This window comes from Arvicola amphibius, chromosome 9, assembly GCF_903992535.2.
Source record: "Arvicola amphibius chromosome 9, mArvAmp1.2, whole genome shotgun sequence".
Classification (NCBI taxonomy): domain Eukaryota; kingdom Metazoa; phylum Chordata; class Mammalia; order Rodentia; family Cricetidae; genus Arvicola; species Arvicola amphibius.
Window position 1 is genome coordinate 74,365,282 of NC_052055.2, and position 22,955 is coordinate 74,388,236.

The 22,955-nt window shown below is 45.2% G+C and overlaps 1 protein-coding gene across 2 annotated transcripts in view; it reads right to left on the minus strand.

Moving 5' to 3' along the window:
* The window catches only part of Adgrf5 (adhesion G protein-coupled receptor F5), a 95,604-nt gene that overhangs the window by 15,628 nt on the left and 57,021 nt on the right, over window positions 1-22,955 (minus strand). For both annotated transcript variants that reach the window (XM_038342290.1, XM_038342289.1), the window contains exons 4-15: window positions 22,535-22,705; window positions 20,620-20,796; window positions 20,386-20,495; window positions 19,483-19,541; window positions 18,751-18,896; window positions 17,233-17,454; window positions 15,325-15,528; window positions 9,435-9,605; window positions 7,221-7,340; window positions 6,860-7,069; window positions 5,281-5,499; window positions 1,742-1,894 (exon numbers count right to left, since the gene is read on the minus strand). In XM_038342290.1, coding sequence (XP_038198218.1) covers window positions 1,742-1,894; window positions 5,281-5,499; window positions 6,860-7,069; window positions 7,221-7,340; window positions 9,435-9,605; window positions 15,325-15,528; window positions 17,233-17,454; window positions 18,751-18,896; window positions 19,483-19,541; window positions 20,386-20,495; window positions 20,620-20,796; window positions 22,535-22,705 — 1,962 coding nt within the window. The remainder of the gene's footprint in view (window positions 1-1,741; window positions 1,895-5,280; window positions 5,500-6,859; window positions 7,070-7,220; window positions 7,341-9,434; window positions 9,606-15,324; window positions 15,529-17,232; window positions 17,455-18,750; window positions 18,897-19,482; window positions 19,542-20,385; window positions 20,496-20,619; window positions 20,797-22,534; window positions 22,706-22,955) is intronic.

Consider the following 22,955-nt stretch of genomic DNA (forward strand, 5'->3'; position numbering starts at 1 on the left):
GGCAGGCGGATCTCTGTGAGTTCGAGACCATTCTGGTCTACAAGAGCTAGTTCCAGGACAGGCTCCAAAGCTACAGAGAAACCCTGTCTCGAAAAACCAAAAAAAAAAAGATTCAAAACATCGTGTGTGTGTGTATGTGTGTGTGTGTGTGTGTGTGTGTGTGTGTGTGTGTGTATGTGTAAAATGCATGAATGCAGGGGAAATGATCCGGGGAACAAAAAGGACTATTCAGGAGGGGAAGAAAAGGGAAGGCTAAAAGTTGGGGGCATACTTAGTATGCACTTCACACTTGTATGAAGCTGTCCTCTTGTTATACAGTGCAGTGCACGTTAGAAACGTACAGTGACATGTGACATTAAAATGAAACCGAAATTTCAAGATCATTGGTTAGGGAATGTATTTAAAACCTTGAACCCTAAGTCACTCCGAATTCTGAATATTTCCAAGCACCAGCACGGAGCCATAGGTGGGCAGTTCCTGCTCAGAAACCCTTTCCAGCTGTAAAATCATCTGCCTGTAGGTTTGTTTCCCTGATGATTACAACCTTGTGCTTGTGAGAGAAATGCTATCTCAGCTGTCGCGACCAACACAGTCAGAACTACTGTAGATGGCAAAAGATCGCTTTACCTGCCTGCCCTGCTGCCCCCTGTCAAGATTATTAAAGATATGTATAAGGATTTTCAAAAGAGAGAGTTTACAGGAACAAGGAAGAAGAAATCAGGATCAGGCTGTGCAGCTTTTGGTGCTAGAGTTCACACTGCCTTTGCTCCCAGTGGCCTGGAGAGAAGTAAACACCTTCATTTTGTTCCTGGTTTTCCAAGCCCCTTATTGCTTTCACCCCACAGCCAATCTGCAATCTCTTTCCTCTGTGCTTCATGCCCACCTCTCATCCCCAGGACTCTCATTTTGGATGTAGATGAAATCTAAACCATGGAAAACAACAAGAACTTAATGTATGGTCATCCAAATATAAGACTACTGTCTGCCAAGGGTCTTAAGGTCATAATGCCTTCCTACTTTGATGGGCAGGTCCCAGTTACCATATGGGCAAGAGTGTCCACGGGTATTCAGTAAACCAAACAACCTAGGTGGAAGAATTAGGGAGCCTTTGTCTATCAGAGATCCTGTTCCCAGGAAATCATTACTTTGCCTCTCTGGTCACCCAGGTGACTTCTTCTACATGAGCTCACATAGAAACAGTCACACAGGACATGATCTTTCCCTTTGAGAATATGCCAGGTCACACTGGCTTAGTGGTGGCAGAGGATGGGGAGGGCAGGCACCTGTTCTTCCTTTCAAATGGCTCTATCTCAGGAAAGGAGTGCTCGTGGGGCCACACCCCCCTTGAAATTATCCCCAAGGAATCTCAGCGAGACACAGACACTGCCCACTCCAGTCTGCCTCACAAATCACTGAAGCTTCTGATCCAACCCCAGAATGACTTCGTCTGCCAAGATGCCCTCCACTGTCAGCAGTAGAGTTCAACCAAGCAGCATCATTGGCCACCCAGAGTAGTTCTTTACAGTAGTCTCAGCAGCTTGGACCACACCTTCAATCATGTCTCCATCTCACCCCTAGGCCAGTGGCCAGAGAACATGGCCTCTGTTTCTTTTAGTATTCCCGATGGTTTACCCAAGGCCCGCCACAGGGAATGTATTTTACTGACTATCCAAATGGAGGCAAGGAATGAGGAGTCCCTGGTTATGACTGTATGATTTTAGTGTAATTGAAATGCACTTACCCCGAACAAGGGTGAGCTTCATTGATGGGCTCCGGACCGAGGTGTTGGCCGCGTTGGTAAAGTGGCAAAACACGTCGATGTTTTTGGGACACAGGAGGAAGTTTGCTGGGAGGCTGTATTTGTAGCATGCTTGCCTACCGTTGACTTCTCTCTCTAAAGACAGTGTTATTGAAAATGTGAATTCACAGCATGAACAGTCAAGACATATAGGTTGTCAAGATGTTCTGATATAAATAAACCTGCCCCAAACACCCCTAGGAATTTATGACATTTATTTTTGGGAAGGCTCACAAATTTATGTGAAAATAACCTCTGGCTCTCAGAGCAGATAAATTCATCTCTGAATGTGTGCTAGCCAAAATGTCACCTAGACAATTCATAGTTTCAAGTATGAGTCCATATGCTGCTCGGTATATTGATTGTGCCCGACCTCACAGTGATTTACAATTACCTCTTTATTCTATACTTAAAGATTTATTTAAAATTTTAAAAATTATGTGTACCCATGAGTGTCTGTGTATGTGCTTGTTAGTGCAGTTACCTGCAGAGCCCAGAAGAGGGCATGAGACACCACGGAGCTGTAGCTGCTGCTGGTTGTGAACCACCTAAGCCGGGTGATGTGAACTGAACTTAAACTTGGCTCCTCAGCAAGAACAGTGTATGCTCGGAACAACTAAGCCCTCTCTCTAGCCTGTGGGTCATTCTGTTGTACTAACCCAGAAGCGTCAGTAGAGACAGTTCCCAGTCTCATTTATCTCCATGTCTCCCAGGGCTTGTCTCAATGTCTGGCACATGAAAGACACCCAGATTATGCATAATGGCATGAGAAAATGGAGATAATGGCATTCTTCAATATCTGGACAAATTCTCTGTCATCCAGTAATGTAACAGGGCCTTCTCTACCTAACTGGAGTCTTGCTTTTCTTAACTTCCAATGCCTTTTCAATCTATCCTACTCATTTAGGATGTTTAATGTTATATGCATTGCATTTTATATAGCATGGACCTTTCTAGACATTAAAATAAATACCTAAATTATTTATTGTTATTATTATTAATATACTTATAATTTATGTGTGCCTGCTTGTCTGTATGTACACTGTGTACATGCAGGATCTCACAGATGCCGGAAGATGGTGCTAGATGCCCTGGAACTGGAGTTATATAGATGGTTGTAAGATGCCCAATATGGATACTGAAAGCCAAACCCAGGTCCTCTGCGAGAACAGTAAAGCCTTCAAATTGAAGGAGGCTTGGAGGTTTGTGTGTTCACAGATAAGCACTAGGGAACCAGGAATGCTAAATACACAGAGCTGTTCCTTTAAAGGAAGGGATGCATAACCTGTCATCTGCCCAGAAGGCTCGGAGCAGAGGTTAATGGCCTGGCGACCTTTGCACTATCTGTATGACCAAGACCGCAATGAATCCTTTCCCAGGCCCTTACCATGAGTTTGTTTTTCTCAGTCAATCCATGGAACCTATCTTTATGATATAGGAAGGTGTCATGTGTACTTTACAAAGATGCAGTCAAGTCTGATCTTTATTTAGCTTATTACAGCTGATGACATACTTTGTCTTTCAAGGAGATTTATAAATGCTTATTGAGCACATGGGATTAATTATCATCAGGGACGCTTTCACCAAATGGCACTGCTTAAATATGCCTAAAATAAACTACTTAGGGTCAGACTCCTGAAGTTTGAATCAACACCAGTTACTTAGTCGTGTTGTACCAAATTGCCTTCTGTCTCTAATGGCTCATTGCTCTGCTGGCCGTGGTGGTTGCAGAGACCCCTACATTCAATCACTGAGTCATCTCTATTAGTCATCTTGGCCCCCTTTCCCCTTTCTCCTTGCCTATCATGCTCTCAGGCTGAGCAAATTCCCAAAGACAGTCATTGGAAGAATTAGTAAGCTGTGTGTATTTGAGATTTGGAGTTGTGGGACATTTTACAAGAGAGGATTTGAATTTTGTTTTATTTTGTTTTGCAAGACGATGGCCAGTGAAGAGCTGGAAGCTAATTATTCCTCAACTTAGGGTTCATGAGCCCCACACAGTGTGAGAGCAATGTCCAAAGCGGGGCGAGAGTGAGAAAGCTATACTGCTTAGAGAATGTGCATGTACCCAGAGACGAAGCCAGACTTCTAGCCATGATTGATGGCTTTTGTTTTTCTGCCCTAGTCTCTACTGAGCATGTCACCCTTTGACGATCCGGCCTTTGTGCCAGGAGTGGGATGTGGCAGGGAGTGGTTCAGCCACCATTTAAAGAACAGAGGCTGGGGCTGGAAAGATGGCTCAGTGATTAAGAGCATTGGCTGCTCTTTCGGACAACCTGGGTTTGGTTCCCAGACACCAATGGTGGCTCATAACCATCTATAACTCCAGTTCCGGAAGACTCAACACCCTCTTCTAACTCCCACAGGCTCTGTATGAATGTGATACACACACATACATGTAGGTAAAAACACTTATACACATGAAGTAAAATAAAAAATGTTTAAAAACAGTTGGTTTGGTTTTGTTGTTGTTGTTGTTGTTTTGTTTGTTTGTTTTTTGAGACAGACGCTTCCTGTGCAGCTCTGGTTATCCTGGAACTCATTCTGCAGACCAGGCTGGGCTGGAACTCATTCTGCAGACAAGGCTGGGCTGGAACTCAGTCTGCAGACAAGGCTGGGCTGGAACTCATTCTGCAGACCAGGCTGGGCTGGAACTCACTCTGTAGACCAGGCTGGGCTGGAACTCACTCTGCAAACCAGGCTGTCCTGGAACTCACTCTGCAGACAAGGCTGGGCTCATGTACCACCACCACCTGGCCTAAAAAACTGTTTTAAAGAGCAAGGTCTTCCTCAGCCCTGGAGCCTGCTCAAGGCTCTGGGATTCTGATAATGACAAATACCTTCAGGCAGCATAATTCTTGCTAGAGTGTGGGTCTTACTTTCTTTTCCTCTGTGGTGCTTGGCTGTTTTTTTGTTGGCTTTCTGGCCCACTTTTGTATTTAGGAAGATTATTGGGCCATTTTCTATCAAGTTCTCTTACAACACGGAAGGAGGGGTTATCAGAATGTCTGCTCGATCACATGAGAGAGTGGAGATGAAGGAGAATCTGTGGCTCCACCCACAGCTGCTTCAAACTAGCGAGTCGTCAGTCACATACCACAGCAAGATAACAAAGAAGGCTCCATGATATTTCATCCCTGATCAAGTCTCTATCCAGTGCTGAGGACTGATCCCATGATCCTCCCACATGCTGGGCAAGTGCTCTGAAGCAGAGCTACATCCTCGGTCTCTTTTCATTTTTTTGTTTTATTTTGATACAGAGCCTCACTAAGTTGCCTAGGTCATCTTTGAATTCCCCATGTTGCTTGGGCATTCCCTCTGCGCACAGACCCATCTGCCTCAGTTTCCTGAGTAACGGGGATTACGTTCCTGTACATCAAGTGTGGCTCCGTCTCTGGAAACTTTTCAATGTCTTGTTTTAAGAATAAAACCTCGTGTCTATGAGCTAACGTGACCTAACCATGGGGCGGTCTGCCTCTTACCAGCAGGAAAAGCTGAGGAATCGACGTGGAAAGTGACGGAGTACTCTTCCCCTTTCTCCTCTTCCACGCAGCACCTGAACTGATGGGAACTGGTGCACAGGCCGCTGGCTTCCAAAGGATCCATCATGATATCTGACTCCAGAGGTAGTGGGTGGATGGTGACGTCTTTGGTGGCGATACTGTATGAATTCTTGTATCTAAATATGCAGTGGTAGGTTCCTGAGGGGAGGGAGCAAAAGGGAGACAGAGTGAAGTCATCGCTCTTAAAGGGCATCACTGGAGATAAAAAAGAGTCTTAGCTTTCCTTCCCCAACTTGGGAAAGGACGCTGGGAGAGCTGGACTGACTTCCCTCCCAGGAACTTCCCATGTCGTAAGGACTAACCAATAACCCTCCTTCTTTCACATATGCATTCACTCCAACCAATCAAATTAAATGACTTATCCAAGGGTAAGAGTGAAACTGGGTGCTCCATGGCTCTCCCACAACCACGGAAAGAGTGGGAGTCTGGTGGTGTGCAGAAAAGAATGTTTGTGAAGATCTGGGACATGATGGAACCCTGTGGTACCATCGCACCCACTTGTCTGTCTAAATGAGTGGTCCCTTAGGCTCCAGGACACCATGCCACCTGAGGACAAACCACCATTGAAGCAGCTGCCCTGGATGTATCATAAAAGATCCATGGATCAGCTGCTACCACACAGGTCTACCGATTCCTTACCGCTCTCCAAAACTTGTACTTCCTGGCAACACTAACAACATAGAGATATAAACAGGAAATACAAATACTTCTCTTATTAAAATCAGACATGTAAACACTTCCCAGAGGTTTCATAGTACAGCTGGGTAGTGTAGTACCAAGCATCTAGTGAAGGTGTATTATTATTATAATTTGTGTGCGTGTACGTGTGTGTGCATAGTAGTACATGTGTGTGCACATATGCATGTATATGTGTAAACACATACATGTGGAAATCAGAGAACAACCTCCAGTGTTGTGTCTCATAGGCACGTTCCATTTTCTGTTGGAGACAGAGTCTCTCGTTGGACTAGAAGTTTGCCACGAAGGCTGGACTAGCTGGTTAGCAAGCCTCCTGGGGATTCGCCTGTCAGGACCACCTCCCCTCACCCCCTGACAATCACTGCTGAGGTTGCAAGCAGTCACTACTCTGCTGGGCTTTTATGTGGCTTCTGGGGATTGAACTCAGGCCTTCCTTCTTGCAAGGTAAGTGCTCTATTGACCAAGCCGGTTCTCAGGCCCTAGTGAAGTTATTTCGAAACAACTCCCTCTGTCATGATGCGGGAGTGCAGGCTGTGGACTCAGACGCTAATGCCAATCCAGGCTGCACAACCTAACTTGTACCATCATGATGAATGTTGCTTTTGAGCACTGTTTGCCACATCCATAAACAGGAGAATGCTATCTCCCCCTAAAGGACTGCCATATCACCCACAAAGAGAGATTAATATAGTCATCATAGGCATGCCCCAATTCAGAGTCTTTGGAAGCAGCTGCTGCTTGCCATTGCACGTTTGCAAGAGTCTAGACAGCCTACTGCAGGGTCTGGTCCCTCCCTTACCATTCCACTCCCTGGTGGAGGTCTTCACCGTCAGCACCGACTCTGCTCGATCTCCTTGCCGGCTCATGGTATAAAACCTTGGGTGGATTTTAATGCCAGCAGAAGTGTTCCAGTACACCTCATCATAGTTACTCACGTCGCTGATGCATGAGATAGAGAAGCTTTGTCCCTCAGAAACAGAAATTGGGTCCGGGGTTATTGTTAGGTTGGCTGAAAGAAGGCAAACAGGACAGACAAGACAAATCGACAACAAATCCAATGTTTAGTTTTTCGGATGACATCGACACAGGGGTGAAAATTTAAGACAGAGACAGCAACACGGACCGTCCTGACGCTACTCGTGCCAACGCGGGATTGGTACCTTGCTGTTCCTGGGCTTTACTTGTTTCTAGGCTGTTGGCGGTGGTGCTCTGAACTGTACTCACTTCCATCACATGCCTTAGGACCTCGGGCACTTCCCCTTTGTAGCTGGAATTATCTCCTGATGATTAGCAGGGTAAAAGGTTGCAAACTTAGGGATGTTGGCTTCACCCAGGCTCCCCTCCAACCTCCTCTGCGACCCCTCAAGGGAAAGATAGAGGACTGAGTTCTCACAACGCACATCAACTCTTTAGACACGTTTCCCCACAACACTGTGTCGCGTCTCGGAAGAGAGCTGTGCTTACCACTGTACCACCAACGTCACACCACTGTGACGTAGTTTCACTTCATTCTGTATCTGTCCCCAGTAAAAAGCAGCCTTTAGTCTCTGTTGGTGTGTCCTTAGCATTTACTGATGGTCTAGTATACCGTTAGTGCTTCATAAACAAGAGTGAATTCTTGATCTAGTTTTTCCCTAGACAGATCATAAAGCTCACTATCCAAATAACTATACTTAGACTATCTCAGGCAGACTGGGATTACTTATAGCTATTTGGTTTTAACTATATACAATATTATAACCAAAGTTATATACATGCTGATTACATGTTTACTACTATTTTTGGCATTCTCTCGCAGATTCATGACATTGTTTGTTGACAATATTGAGACCATTGTGGATCTAGATGAAAATCCCACAGTTTATTTTTCTATTGTTCTATCTATCTTTCCTTTTCTCTGGGAGCATGTCATTCCCATGATTGACATCTCGAAATGGCACTTGTTTTGGCCATCCATGGAGGCGAACTGCTCATCCCATGAGTCGACCACCACAGGCCTGCCTCTCTGATCAATATGAATCTTATTCTTAATGATGATTCAAAGAAGCCAGTGCTTTCCATAATGTCTTAGTCTTAGTTCTCAGGCTGAGGACACATACAAAAGTGTGTCCCTCACTCTGTCCTCTCTTACTGGAAGGATCTGGAAATGGTTCTCTGAGGGCTAGCCATGTTTGAGCAAAAAGCAAAGCCTCACGAACTCAGAAATCTGGTTCTCTTGTCCTCAGAAGAGGTCAGATGACCAGACCAGGGATTTTCAGCAAGGATTAACCGTGCCTCTACAATATGCCCCCGGGAATCCAAATAAGAGCTAAGTCTTGGTGCCAGTGCGCCAACAGGAGAGGAACCAGGTGCCTGACCTAAGGGAACTCCTCGGGACTCTGGGAACTTGGCAGTGCTCTGTGGTGAGAACTGCCAGCCTGTTCACTCATGTTCTAATTCAGAGACCTGTGCTGTGGACGGGGTCCACATGAGCCTGTGCTGTTGTATAAACACTAAGTTCCAGAGCAGAACACTTTCAGGAGACAAATAGTTACTGTTTTCATGACACTTCTCAAAGAGGCTGCAAATGATTGCTTTTCATAGGCTTGGTGGAAGGAAAGTTTTTCAGCGGTGGTGACTCTATAATGCTAGGCGATTAATGACGTCTTTATTATTTTGATTGGCGTATCACCAGTGCTATGATTTGAATGAGAAATGTTTCTCTTAGGCTCATGTCTTTGGATACTTAGTTCCCAGTTGGTGATATTATTTGGGAAGGTTAGAAAACCTTTAAGACGTGAAACTTGCTGAAGGAAGTACGTCACTGTGGGCGAGTGCGCAGGTTTTACAGCCTGCCCACACTTCCTGTTGTATCTCTGCCATGTGTGGATGTCAGGAGACATGATTCTTTCATAAACCTGACTAAGACTTCAAAGATTGAAACAAAGCTTTTTATTCCGCCATAGGACAATGCTCAGATTGTCCTAACTGTCTGCTGTGCTGTTTCTAGAACAGGAAGACTGGGAAAGGAATTGAGGAGCATTGGGAAGTGAGGGAGGCTGTTGGGACTTAAGGAGGGGAAATGAGTTGTGAAGGAAAGGGGGTTAGCTGTCACAGGAATTCACTGACAATGGAACTAAGCTGGTCGGGACACTATTCCCCCAGCCCATCTGCTTTTTTATTGGGGACGAGGGCGTTAGTTTCTCACCGCTCTTTCCCACGTGACCCTTCCCAGCTCAAAATTCATTCCATCTGACTTGAAATGGCATAGAGGGACATCTGACCACCATCCCACTCCCAGGGAAAGCCCAGCTTTATTTAACCCACTGGTGACCCCAGTTGATTGGCAAGGGTACCCTACATCTATCTGAACCGTCTACGGCAAGAGTTCTTACCTACAGAGATGAACGTCACAGCTATGTTCTTACTGCCTCTGGCTCCGTAGGGACTGACGAACTCACACGTGTAGGTGACTGTTGTTCCAGAAGACCCGCTAGGACACTGGGTTCCATCTGCCTTGAGGGTGTAAGTGCTGCAGCTAGAGTCGAGGTCTGTTTCTGGGATCCCTGAAATGACACACACAAATGCGTGGCCATCACGGTTGTCTGACTCTGAATTAGTAGCACGTTCTTTAGTGGAAACTTCAGTTTCATACTTTTTCAGTTGCTAGCAGCTTTATATTTCCAAAATCATCGTTTCCATTCCCAGCCCACCCTCCAAATCATCTTCCCTGGGCTTCTAGAACAACCCTGTGTATTTTTCCCACTCCAGTCTCCATTTCCAACCTGCCCATTTCATCTGTTACTGCAGTCCCCAGACACTCCCTAAACATTCACACCCTCCCAAAGTGAAAGACACAGAGTAGCCGGGCGGTGGTGGTGCACGCCTTTAATCCCAGCACTCGGGAGGCAGAGGCAGGCGGATCTCTGTGAGTTCGAGACCAGCCTGGTCTACAAGAGCTAGTTCCAGGACAGGCTCCAAAGCCACAGAGAAACCCTGTCTCGAAAAACCAAAAAAAAAAAAAAAGAAAAAAGAAAGAAAGACACAGAGTAAGTTGATGGGTTAGTGTCCAAATAAATTCAGTCTCTCAGCTGTAGCTGATCAGCTGTGCTGTGCTGGCTAGTTTTACGTCAACCGGACACAAGCGAGGGTCATCAGAGAGGAGGGAGCCCCAGCTGAGAAAATGCCTCCATAAGATCTGGTGTGAAGCATTTTCTTAATTAGTGATCCATGTGGGAGGGCCAGCCCATTGTGGGTGGTACCATTCCTGGGCTGGTGGTTCTGGGCTCTATCTACATGAAAGCAGGCTGAGGAAGCCATGAGGAGCAAGCCAGCAAGCAGCACCCCTCCACGGCCTCTGCATCAGCTCCTGCCTCCAGGCTCCTGTCCTGCTTGAGTTCCTGCCCTCACTGCTTTTGATGGTGAACTGTTATATGGAACTGTGAACATAATAAACACTTTCCCCCTCCAGGTGCTTTGGTCATGGAGTTTTATTACGCCAGTAGTCACCCTAGACAGATGCCTTTATTATTTATTTTGATTGTCATATGGCCAGTGTTGGGGTTTGAATGACAAATGTCCCCCATAGGACCATATGTTTGAAGACTGAGTCTCCAGTTAGCACTGCTCTCTGGGCAGACTACAGAACCTTTAGGATGTGAGAACTTGCTGAAGGAAGTACATTACTGTGGGCTGGCTCTAAGCTTTCACAGCCTGGCCACACTTCCTGTTCTCGCTGTGTGTGGATGAAGCATGAGCACACTTGACCTCCAGGCCCTCCCTATCCTGGTGGACTGTGTCTGCCCTGGAACTGTAAGCCAGAAATAAGCCGTGGCTTCTACAACTTGGTTTCTTCTCTGGTTATTCTAGCAGGGAGGCAGAAAAGCAGCTCCTACAACCATCTTTCTACGCAAGGATCTGTTAGGGTAACTCCGCCCATCCTCTCTCTTTCATGTTGACAAAATCACTTCTAATTCTCTAAAGATGTCCTCTCTCTGCCCGTCCTTTCTTGAGCCGAGTTCTCAGAAGAAAGCCACATCTGCATTAGGGTTCTACAAGGTTGACTGACTGAAGAAATTTAAAACATTGTCCTCAGACAGGAGTCAAGTCATTGGCCAAGTCTGCCCATGTGAAAGGCCCTCCCCCCTCCCCCACTTTTCATGATGTTTCTGCATTTGTTACCTCTGGCTTCCCACTCCCACTTTACATCTTTGAAACTGACTTTTGTCACCCTCTGCTTTAGCAGAAGTATTTCCTGAAGACCAACAGGAACGTCCTCTTTCCTCCATCCTGGGCTTTTCTCCTTACAATCTGCACTATGTCCTCCCCACTGCCAGCCACCTGCTGTGGCTGCTTGAGCCTTTGGGTCTGTCCTTTATCTTTGTTCCCGCTCATCTTCCTGGATCTCCTTTCTAAGGCCCTATCTGAGCATCCTTCTTAAATGCATAGGATGCTCCCTGCTTTGTCCTTGGCCCCAACTCCCTCCACCCCACCCGCTGTTGCTCATTTTCTCTTCATTCTTTCAGCAACATCACAACTTTGGCTCCTGTCATAAACTGAGATTGGATGACTTCCCACACTACTCTAAGAGGAATGTCCTGCTTGGAAACTTCTGAGGCAAATTCCCAAGTGTTGATTTGACATCTCTGTTACCTCAAACTCAACACATGCAATTTATTTATTTTTCCCCAGACAAAACTCACACATCCAGTGCTTCCTCTTACTGATATTGGCAGAAACACAAATTAAAAATCTTAAAGGCCACTTTAATTACCTGCACTTCCTCACATTGTACGTCCACACACTTGTTTAAAAAAAATGCTCTTGGAGCTTAAGCTCCTGAAACAAGGCTGACTCCATCAAAGCAAGGTCACTTTCCCAGGCTCCGCTGTTTGTTGTCTGAACTTTGCAACTGATTACATCTGGGTCTCAATTCTCAGTTAATTCCATCTTCAACTTACTCATTATGCCACCTGTAAGTTTCATTTTCTTTTTGTAGTTGACTTGTTTGGGGTTGTAAGACAAGGTCTCACTATATAAGTCAAGCTTGCTTAAATTTGTTGTGTAGCTCAGGCTGGCCTTTGACTTGTGATTCTCCTGCCTCTGCCTCCTGAGCATCAAGTACACAGAGACAACAGGACGCCCGGGAATGTTTAGTTTTCTAAAGCCTTGATCGTCTAACATACTTGTGTGTACAGTAAAGTCGGATGTTCTTCTCGCAGTGTGTGGCGCTGTGGACTAAGAGTTAGACAGATCCCTAGTAGGCAGATAGATAGGAAGAGGACAAACAGACAATAGAGATGGCAAACTTCCTCGCCCTTCCTCCCTGAGACAAAAGCCTGGCATCTCAAAACAAAGATTTTTCCTCTCACTAGTTTCTCCACCCCAACAGCAGACCAGCTCAACAAGTCCAGGGCTGGATTACGGCATAAAAATATCTATCTCCACACTTGTGAGTCTACCTGACCCCCCTGTCTTTGCTGCAAATGACAAGCCCTAAATTGAAGAAGAAAAGCCCCTCAAAGACCCTTAAAACCTCAGTAAGGAGAAACCTGGTTTTAGTCTTCTGAAACCCTCCTTTGCTTTGCAGAAGGTCTTTGTCTTGCTTTCTCTAGATGGGCCTTATTGAGTGTGTTTCTTCACCCCTCATGAAAGCCTCTTCAGCTGCTGATTCTTCTGCCATATTGGAGATTTCTCCCATTGCTGGCCTTTGCCCTTGATACTTTTTGTGCCTTTAAATTCTTTAACTGGCAGATGAAACAAACCTGATTCAGACCCCTAAGACCACTAAGTCTTTGTTTTCAGACCCCTAGATGGTAGCAACATTTATCACACAATATGCCATAATCTGTCCCTCTCCTTGGAACCTGACTCTTCATCCTCTCAAAACCCAAACCACACCCTGGCTTCCAACACACCCTTCAGCCTCAGACCTGGATGCCAGTGTTTACAGTCGTACTTCCCCTTCCTCTTCCTGCTGAATGTAAAAGTCCAGCCTTCTCTCCTAACAGGCAAGGTAATGAACCATGCTGAGTGATATGTATATAGAAATAGAACAAAAGGAATGTGCCAACGACAGGTCCCACAAAAGAAAAGTCAGTACAGCAGGCAGGTTAAAAGTGGGGAGGGAGGTCATTTCATATGGGTGTTTACAAAGGCTATCAGAGAAGAGGAAGTTATTCTAAGCTTTAAAAGACAAGTGGGACTTTAATGGCAATCAGGTGTGACGTGAGGCTGTCAGTGTGCTGTGGGTACATAAACCAGCAATCCTCACTGTAGAACTTAGCACCCCATCAAGCTGCTTTGGGGGCCAGGGCTGGGATCGGGGTGGGAGGATAACAAGCTATGCAGGAAATCCATTGTTCTGCAGGCTGGTCAACCTTGTTGGACTTAGGAAAGTCTGCAAAGGGGTCACCAGAGAGAGAGGTCCCCGAGCATCCCACTGCAGACTTCCTGGTTCCTCTGCCAGAGGGCGAGGTCTTGTCACCTTCTGGGTTGAAAGCTCCTCCACCAGAGCCATGGGAATTGTGCAAGGCCCCTCCTCCATCTGGCAGTGCCTTCAGGATGCCTGTGCCACTTTTCCTTATAAACCAGGGAAATGACTAAATGTCCCATGCCGACATCAGATTTACCAGATGTCTTTCTCAGTCTTTGACGGTCTCATCAGATGTGTAGGTGAAATGTACTTTACAATCTAGAGGTTCTCAGGAAAGTGTGGGTGGAGACTGACGTTTTCATATTAAGCTAGTAATAAAAACACAGCTTAGTCTTAAGGGCAAGGACTTTGTAACATAAACATGTAGCACACTCACAAAGTGTGGAGAGCTCCATTTTAGCTCAAAGATTTTTTTCTTTAAATGTTCATACATAATATTATTGTTTCTTAAAAGAAGAGATGACTGTTTTCTCATATGGTCTCTAAATAGCAAATGGTGCTTTTGTATCTAACCTGCCGGCAACTAGGTCCAAAGCCGGCTCACCGGATGAAGAAAGTGCTGGTCTCGTGAACTGAGATTAGTGGAGAGTCCTAGTTCTTTTCTTTCCATATTGTGATAACCTTGGGAAAGCAATTTAATCTGGACCTTAATTTCCTTATTTTCTCATTGGAAGTAAAACTACTAGTTTCAAACTTGTGATCAAGTTTAGATGTGATCACCAGCAATCATTTTTAAGGGGCTAACATTTGTACAAAACTGTTATAAAAAGTCACTATTTCTAGTTTAATTTTTTTAAAGATTTATTTTATGTTATGTGTCTGAGTGTTTTGCCTGCATGTGCATCTGTGCATGCCATGTGTATGTGGTGCCCAAGGAGGTCAGTTATTAGAACCCTAAGAACTGGGGTTGCAGATGGTTGCAGTGTGGGTGCCAGAAACCAAACCCTGGTCCTCTGCAAGAACAACAAATGCTAATGCCAACGGATGCATGTCTTTAGACACCATTGCTGTTTTTCTTTATTATCTAGCATGAACTGGAAGGTGAGGAACTTCAGGTTAGATCTCAGTGCAAAACAAAAGCAGAGTTGGGAAGATGGACCAGTGGGTAAAACACTTTCATATATGCGTGAGTACTGGTTAGATCCTCTATATCCGTATAAATACTTCAACCTGCAAAATCCCAGCATGCAGAAGAGAGATGGGAGATCCCTGGATCAGTCAAGCTAGCTATACTAGCAAAATTCTGACCTGGATTAAAGAAAGAAAGCAATCAAGTAGGAAGCTCAGTGTCAGCCTCTGCCCTTTATACATGTGTAACCCCCACACCGTATGGCCCAACACATGTAAACACACACATACACATACCACATGCATACACATGCAAAAAAATTAATGAGTAAGAACTGACATGTAGTAAGTGAAAGAGAAATAATTCCGCAGAGAAACGCAAGCTGGAATCAGAGAGACAGAGAAAGCTGAAGGACGTGTGTAAGGGAGTGAGTTCACACAGGGACAAAGATGAGAAGCTCCGGTCAGGCCTCCTCAGCTGTAGCTTTCTGCTGAGGGAGGAAAGGAAAGGGAGGATGAGCCGTGCTACGGACCCCAGTCACTAGGGTCACTCCCTCTCACGTCTTTATCTGCTAGGATCTTGCCCACGACGCAAGCTTGATGTTTGCATGCAAGTATTTTTGGAGGTTTGTTTTAGAGTGTGTAGGCTGGTGCTGGAATCAAAACCTAGTTATTTGTTTGTTTATGGTCCAAAATATCTCGGGTTTTTTGTTTGTTTTGTTTTTGGCTGAGAGGTAAGCAAAGAGCCCTCTTTGCAAAAGGTTTTGTTCCGCCATTCTTACCTAGAATTTTTATTTTCCCTTCCTGCTTCCACTCAATTTTGCTCCAGTTGGCTATGTTCTCGCTGCAGCAGTTCAACGAGATAGGGTTGCTGTCACACACCACCTTCCTTTCTTCCTTGGCCAGAATCCGGATGGGAGTGACATCTAGTCTTTTGGTGTCCCCATATTCAAAAATATCCAATGTCAGCTTGCAACGATATTCACCTGTCAAGAATTCACAAGATTATGAATTATCATCACTCTTATGAATTTTTCTTAATAAAATTGAGCACCTCACGTGTCATGGCATCTCAGGCTTGATTCATGAACACCCCTGAAGGAATATTCAGAAACTGGCAAGTCAATCAGACATTTCTAATGACATAAGGTAAAAAGTAGAAAAAGGTCTCTACCACAGCATTCTCAGGGACAAGTGTGGGAATATAAGACACAGGGAAACAAAATTGGCAAGTCTGTGAGAATTGGAGGACCATGGATAATTCTGGCATGCTATTTAATCCTGTGGTAGAATGCAGAATCTGCACAGATGTGACAAGAGTTCATGCATATATAGACCTCTTTATTGTTCGGAATTGGCCCTACTGGTTCGGAAGAATAGAATTGGCCCCACTGACATCTGGTTTTCACTGGAGTTATTAAATATAGTATGTGTCAAGTTTATTGTTAATCTCTGAAATTTATGTTTTTGTGGTTGCTTGGAGTAGGCATGTGGACGCAGGAAAGGCCAAAAGGAGGGATTACTTTAGGGAACAAGAACATTTTGGGAGACTAGATGTATTTACCACCTTCATTTTGCTGATGCCTTCTCAAGTGTATGTGTCCAAACCTAGTAAATTATATACTTATAATATGTATGGTATGTAATATGCCAATTTTATAGGTTAATTAAAATAAAACATCATAAGACTATACTATACACCAGTAAAATTCAAAATATATCAGTAGATTTTTCAATGTCATTAAAAATAGTATACTGGGTCACTGGGAAGATGGTTCGTGGTCTGCTGTGCAGGCATGAGGATCTGAGTTCAGACCCTGGAACCCACATAAAAAGATGGAAATGGTAGCGTACATCTGTGAAGGTGGAGACAGGTGGGCCACCAGTCTCACTGCCGAGCAGATTGGTGGGTGCTCTTCTGTGAGAGACCCTGTCTCCAACACCAAGATGGGGTGTAATGAAGAAAGACACTCTGAAGTCCGACCTCTTGTGGATACGTGGGGGGGGGGGTGTGCCTGTTGGTCACCAGTCCATGGGGACAAGGGGCAGAAGTGATGACAGAGAACTCTGTACAGCCTGTGACAGCTCTCCAGGAGACAGCTTCAGCGAATCTGCTCAACTTTATTCCAGAGTGTAGGGAATATGCAGGACTGGGATTGATGGCTGGAGAATCACCGAATTTGCATTAAACGGCGCACTCCTATATTAAGCTCCCAGTACAACCTTTAGTTATCATCTGTGGAGCACGGTCCTACGGCAAGCCTCAATGTCTAATTACCATATAAGCAGCAGAGGGAAAGCTTCTGCAGGGAACTGTGTCCAGGGTCATACTAGAGATAGTCAGGTATCCTGGCCTAGAGATGCTCCCCAAATAAGGTCAGGCAGAGAACAGGGCCAGGGGAAGGAGTTATCCATGTCACCCCTGTTGCCGAGCTTTGAGAGAGCTGCCAGACTGCCCGTGGTAGACTGCAACCTCAGACCAGCATGGCATCCAGGCAGATATGCAAACACTCACACAACATTTGCATACACACAAATACACACACAGGAAATCCAGGGGACGACTTTTCCATTTTGGAACACGAGCCATCAGGCTTCTTGTGGGCAGCTCAGCCCCATTTCCGGTGCTGTGGGCTGCCGCTCTGAGCACACCATTGAGCTCCTCCCCCAGTCTCAGGTCGGAAGCTCACCGGCATCGCGCTTCGTGAAGTTATAAATGGTGAGGCGCGAGACCAAGCTCATGTTGTTGAGGACCGAGGTGTGGATGGAGAATCTGCCGCCGCTCTGGATCTCGGAGCGTTTCTCTCCGTAATACCAAGACGTGTTGGAGGACACGATTTCACTTTCACACTCCAGAACTACGCTGTCTCCCTCGAAGATGACTTCCGGTGTAACCGTGAACTTCGTTTCATCTGGAAATTCAAAGGAAAAGAGGGAGGGTTCCACTTCAGTGACCTCGAACTGTGGAGCCGGCTCTCCAGACTATGCCTCTCCAGGATTCTTGAGGGCTCTTCTCAGCGTTTGCCGGTCACAATCCTGCCCACAGGCTCCCCTTACCACCCCTTGTGTAACGATGGTCCCACTGCCTGCTGAAGCACCAGACAGAGCCCATGTCTGGACCCCACTGAAAGAGAGTATCTAAAGTCATGTATTTCCTCCCACTGTTTAAAATGATCTGGAGCAGCAGTTGGGAAGCCTCCCCTTGCATCAGAACCATCCGGGGTTGAGACTTCGGTGAAATACAGATGGGTCTTTGTAGGGCTAGTGTGGTACATACGATCCCTGAGACCCGCCCTCTAAATCAACAATGGACCCTACTTAGTGTCAGCATCTTCTGTGACTATGGCCCCCATCACTGCGGGGTTAGTCTTGCATTTATGAATTTTTTGACTATCTGAACATAGGAAACTCACAAAATTTCTATTATAAATCCCTGTTCCCATCCTCCCTGACTCTCTAGCTTTTGTATGTTAGTCAAAAAGGGGCAGATATCACCCAGTGCTCCAGGCCTCTGTCATAAGAAATATCACCATGATTTCTGGGGCCTTCATCCTCTCCCTTATTTATTTATTTATTTATTTATTTATTTATTTTTAGTATGCATAGTGGTCTATTTCATCATAGCACTCTTTTTGTCTGTTTCAAGACAGGGTTTCTCTATGGAGCCCTGACTGTCTTGGCACTCGCTCTGTAGACCAGGCTGGCCTCGAACTCACAGAGATTCTCCTGCCTCTGCCTCCTGAGTGCTGGGATTATAGTATGCACCACCATGTCTGGTCTGTTACAACATTTTAGCAATAATTTATTTTGTTCCATCTTCTCTTCTGAACCTCCCTCTCACCCTCCACTTCCACCCTGGGAGCTCCCTTTTGCTATCTTGTCACACAGTAACAGTTAGGATCTACATAGAAGAGGGAACATGACAAACAATTTTTGTTTTTCTGAGTCGGGTTCACCTGACTTTGTATTTTCTAGACTCATCTGTTGTCCTGGAATTTTCATAATTTTATCTTTCTTGACAGCCTAGGAAACTTCCCTTGTACGAGCTTTCATTACCAGCTTATTTGTTGACACAACCACCCCCTTGATGTTGTGAAGAGTGTGGCAGCACACACCGCCATGCGGGAACCTCTGCCCTGGCTCTAATCAACCATCACCATGCCTACCCCCAGATGAACATGCGTGAGGATGAAGCACATTGCACTTACTGCTCGGCGTTCCTTGGAAGGAGCTGTAGTCCATTCTGTAGGTCTGGTTGAGGTTCTGTGTGACATGCTCGTTGGCTTTGTGAATTGATCCGGGCAGCGGTGACGATTTAAACTGGGCCTCGAAGTTCACAACCACGCTGCCTTTGCTGCACAGAGACCACTCAGTTCAGTGAAGCAGTAACTGAGCTAGGAGGGGTCTAGATCCTTGTGGCTCTTTGCGTGGAAAAGCAAATGAGCAGAAGCCAAGAGTACTATTATCGGCAAGGAATCACTAGAATAAGCCTGTCTTCAAATGTTAATCTGTAGCCCAAGGCACGACTTACCAGGAATACAAATGGGAAAAGTGACCAGATGGGAACAGCGAGCTGAACCCACAAGGTTTCTAGGCTCCAGGAGCACCAGAAAACCCTGCAATCCTGTCTGCCTAGCACAATCTTCTAGCAGTGTCTTTAACACTGCTATCCGATATGATTCTGCTTCGACGTTTCCAACTCTCAGAACTACAGATCTATTTCTGTCTGCAAAATGCTTGCACGCATAAAATGAGCACACCTTTGTGTTTCCTTGCTGCTAAGGAGGTCCATCCGTAAAGGATGCCCCACCGTATTCTCACCTCTATCAAGCTGCTCCTGCCGAGCACCCCCCAATGATAGCCCGAGGATGTTTGATTTTCTTCCCTGGTGGACTGGCTTCTGCCCTCATAGAAAAAGGAACAAATGGCATCATTCTTACGTGAAGTGGGTCACGGTCACGGATCTGAAGCCTGGTAAAGTTTTGTAACCCTCTCGGAACTAGAAAATAAAACAAGAGAAAGGTCATGTGTCAAAGACTAGTGAACAATACCAAGGCTCACACATACTCATGATCAACCTGGGTCCGACTTTATTTTATGTATCTTGTTACTGGCGGCATTGTCAGGGCCTTGAAGTAATTTCTAGTAATTTATATCAGTTATTAGAGAAGTAAATAGTAGATTAAGTGCACAAAAAGGTGCTCAGAGAAATGCAGGAAAGAAGGGAGAGGGGCTGTGAGGGGTGAGAGAGAGATTGAACACGTACAGCTGCGAGTCAGTTACCACTTGCAAAGTCTTTAGCTCAGTAACCATAAACTGTTCCTAGAGTGAATGCCTACTGACTTCCATGGGTAGAGAACTCTCTGAGTTCGAAGTTGGACTTCAGGCTTGAAGCCTTGTTTTGGACTGCCCAGGAAGATCCTTATCTATGTAGGAAATCCCTGCCCACTTGGGGGGCAGTGCCGTCCACTAGGCAGAGTGTTCTGAGCTAAACGAGACAGGAGAATTCTAGAATGCCTGAAGAACAGACCTGAGCTACCTACCTACCTCTCTTGGACCAGGCTCCCAAGCCTAGGAATTGATTTTGGTGAAGTGATGTCACCAAATCTTATCTGAATTGTTTTTACTCAGGGAAGAGGGTCTACTGATAGGCCAAGGTGATGCCCTGTCCTCTGAATGCTATTTGATTTAAGTATTTCTCAATTCTCCTTCTCAGGTGGGTTTGCATAACTTCACTTACACCTTAGATTACATGCACATAAACACCCTGTCCACTGGAATGGGCTTCTCTTGTTCCACCTAAACACTTCCTTGGGTAAACAACTCCAGCAGCTCAAACCTACCGCTCTTTCCAGGTCGGTCTTGTAGGACCTATAGAGGGCAGAGGACGAATTCTTGAGTTCTTCTGGAAATTCTATGTTCAGTCTGACTTTGATTTTTAAGGTAATATATGCTGAAAAACACAGGGCAAAATGTAACTGTCTCATTGGTGTTTGAATACAGACAATACAGAGAGACATTTGCTTGAGGTAAAGTTGAATACCCATTCAACAGATATTTAAAGAACAATTGCATACCATCAGAGAGCTGGCAGAAAGGTCCCTGGGGAGGAAGTCCTTTCAGACAACTGCAGGAGCGGCCTGACAGGGCACCACCATGCTCTTGACAAGTCAGATTGTGGAGACACCTTTCCCGGGGCCACACATAGCCTTTCTCGCAGGAGCACAAGAGGTCATTTCCAGCAGGTGTGCAGACTGCCATCAACCAAAAGAGGAGAGACAAGATGGTCACCGCCCTTACATTTGTAGATTGCAACCATTTATACTTGCAGGAAATCTTAGCTCAATTCCACATTGACCTTCTAGAGAGTTCAATAGAATCTCATGAGATTCAAGAAGACATATATGCATCACAAAACCATTAGGTGAGGTTATCTGAAAGGTGATGCTTGAGTGGCTTCAGACTAGCGAATCCTTTATTTTTGGATAGATATGTTTTATATTCCATGGCCACTAGGTGTCGATAGTGAGTTGATCCCATGATGTAGAGCAGTGGTTCTCAATCTGTGGGTCACGACCACTCAGTCAAACCTCTAGCTCCAAATTTTTGTAAAAAATTACATTACAGTTCATAACAGTAGCAAAATTACAGTTATGAAGCAGCAACAAAAATAGTTTGATGATTGGGAGTCACTACAACATAAGGAACTATATTAAAGAGTCGCAGCTTTAGGAAGGTTAAGAATCATTGGTACAGAAGAAGAAGCAGCCAGCTTCCAAGATGATCTTTGAGCATCTCTGCCTTTAGGAATTCACAGCCTTTTGTGGCACCCACTTATAGAACATGGTAAAAGTGAAAATATCATTTAGCATATTCTTTCTCTCCCCACTCCTTCTCCTTCCATTTCTGTCTTTTTCTCTGGAGAAGTTGGCTGCATGGTGCCAAGACCTGTTGGGAAGAGACCACATGGTAAAGAATTAAGGTCTCTAAACAGTAGTTACTTGGGAACCATAGTCGGCCAAAAATCACCCGTTGAATTAGAAAGTGGATTTTCCAGCCCAGTAGGGCCTTCAGAATTAGAGTTCCTAAGCTAGAACCACCCACCCCAGCTCCTACTCCAAGATATAAGACCCTCAGAAACTTAAAGGTAGTGCATGTCTGTTGTTCTATAGTGCTAAAAAACAATCTGTTACATTGAAATAACACCAAATGCGGAATGCAAATAAATGCACAGCCCAAATGGACTCTGATCTCACTGGAGACATTAAAAAAGGAAGGAAAAACCTCTGAAAAACAGAGACCCTTAAATCAGTGTCTAAAGTAGGAACAAAGAGATTCTTTGGAAGACGCTCTGCAGATGGGTGCCCATGGGAAGCTAGCTACTCAGAGAAAAGTCACTAAATGGTTACTGAGTTACAATGGTGCTTTCTAATGAACAGAACTATTATAAGACACAGGGCAGCCTCATCTACAGGGCACCTGTTCTTTGGGGATGGTCCCCTGAGACAAACGAAGAATGGTTTTATTTCAGTAAGGAGTCCTCAAGCACAAAGTCAAATCATGACCTGGGACAATTTTGCTTAAGGTCTTGCTTCTGATTTAGGTATGTGCCTGGCTCCTATGTCCTGACCTATGGATACCCCAAAGAAAAGAAATCACTGCTTATAACATACTGAGACCCTCCCTGCTGCACCTACACATTGTTCAGAGGGAAAGGATCCAGTAATTTGTGCAGAAGGGTCTGTCCATACCTTGGGGGCAGGGGTGGTCAATTTATCGTGACCACCAAGGAAATCTCTGGTCATCATTTAAAATAAGGTGATGACTGGCTGAGAAATTTACTGCTAGCAAAGTTCATTCTGGGAGGTAGGGGGTCATAAAATCACAGTCATTACATTGGCTTCTGTGTTTAATCTGATTTAGAGGACAGCAGTCTGCCTTTCTCACAATATGCCCAGCCCTCTCCTCTCAAGCAATGTGTGTCTGGCTCACCTGTTGTCATTGCTATGCTCATGATGTCCGTGGCTGGGTCCGTGCCATTTCCTTGAATTGGAAAACTGAGGCTGTTCAAGTGAGCTTTGACAGACTCCAGGAAGGAGATGTTTTCAAAACTGATCTCAACATCCACGGTGTATTCTTCCTCCACGGGACCACTCACTGCAACTGAAACAAAAGTTTCACAAAGACTATGAGCGTTCGAGGAGGCAGGAGAAAGACCCCGGTGGACACCACAGCAAGGAAAGCTAGTGACACATTCTTGTAGATACTGGGCACGTCAGCTTATTAGAATTACTAATGGATTATTTGAGAGAAAAAGAAAACTTTGTCTACACTACTCGTTCCCAACTACTACCCTCAACCTTGATGTCCAAGGTCAAAGACCCTGCACAGAGAGCAAAATATACCTGGGGCA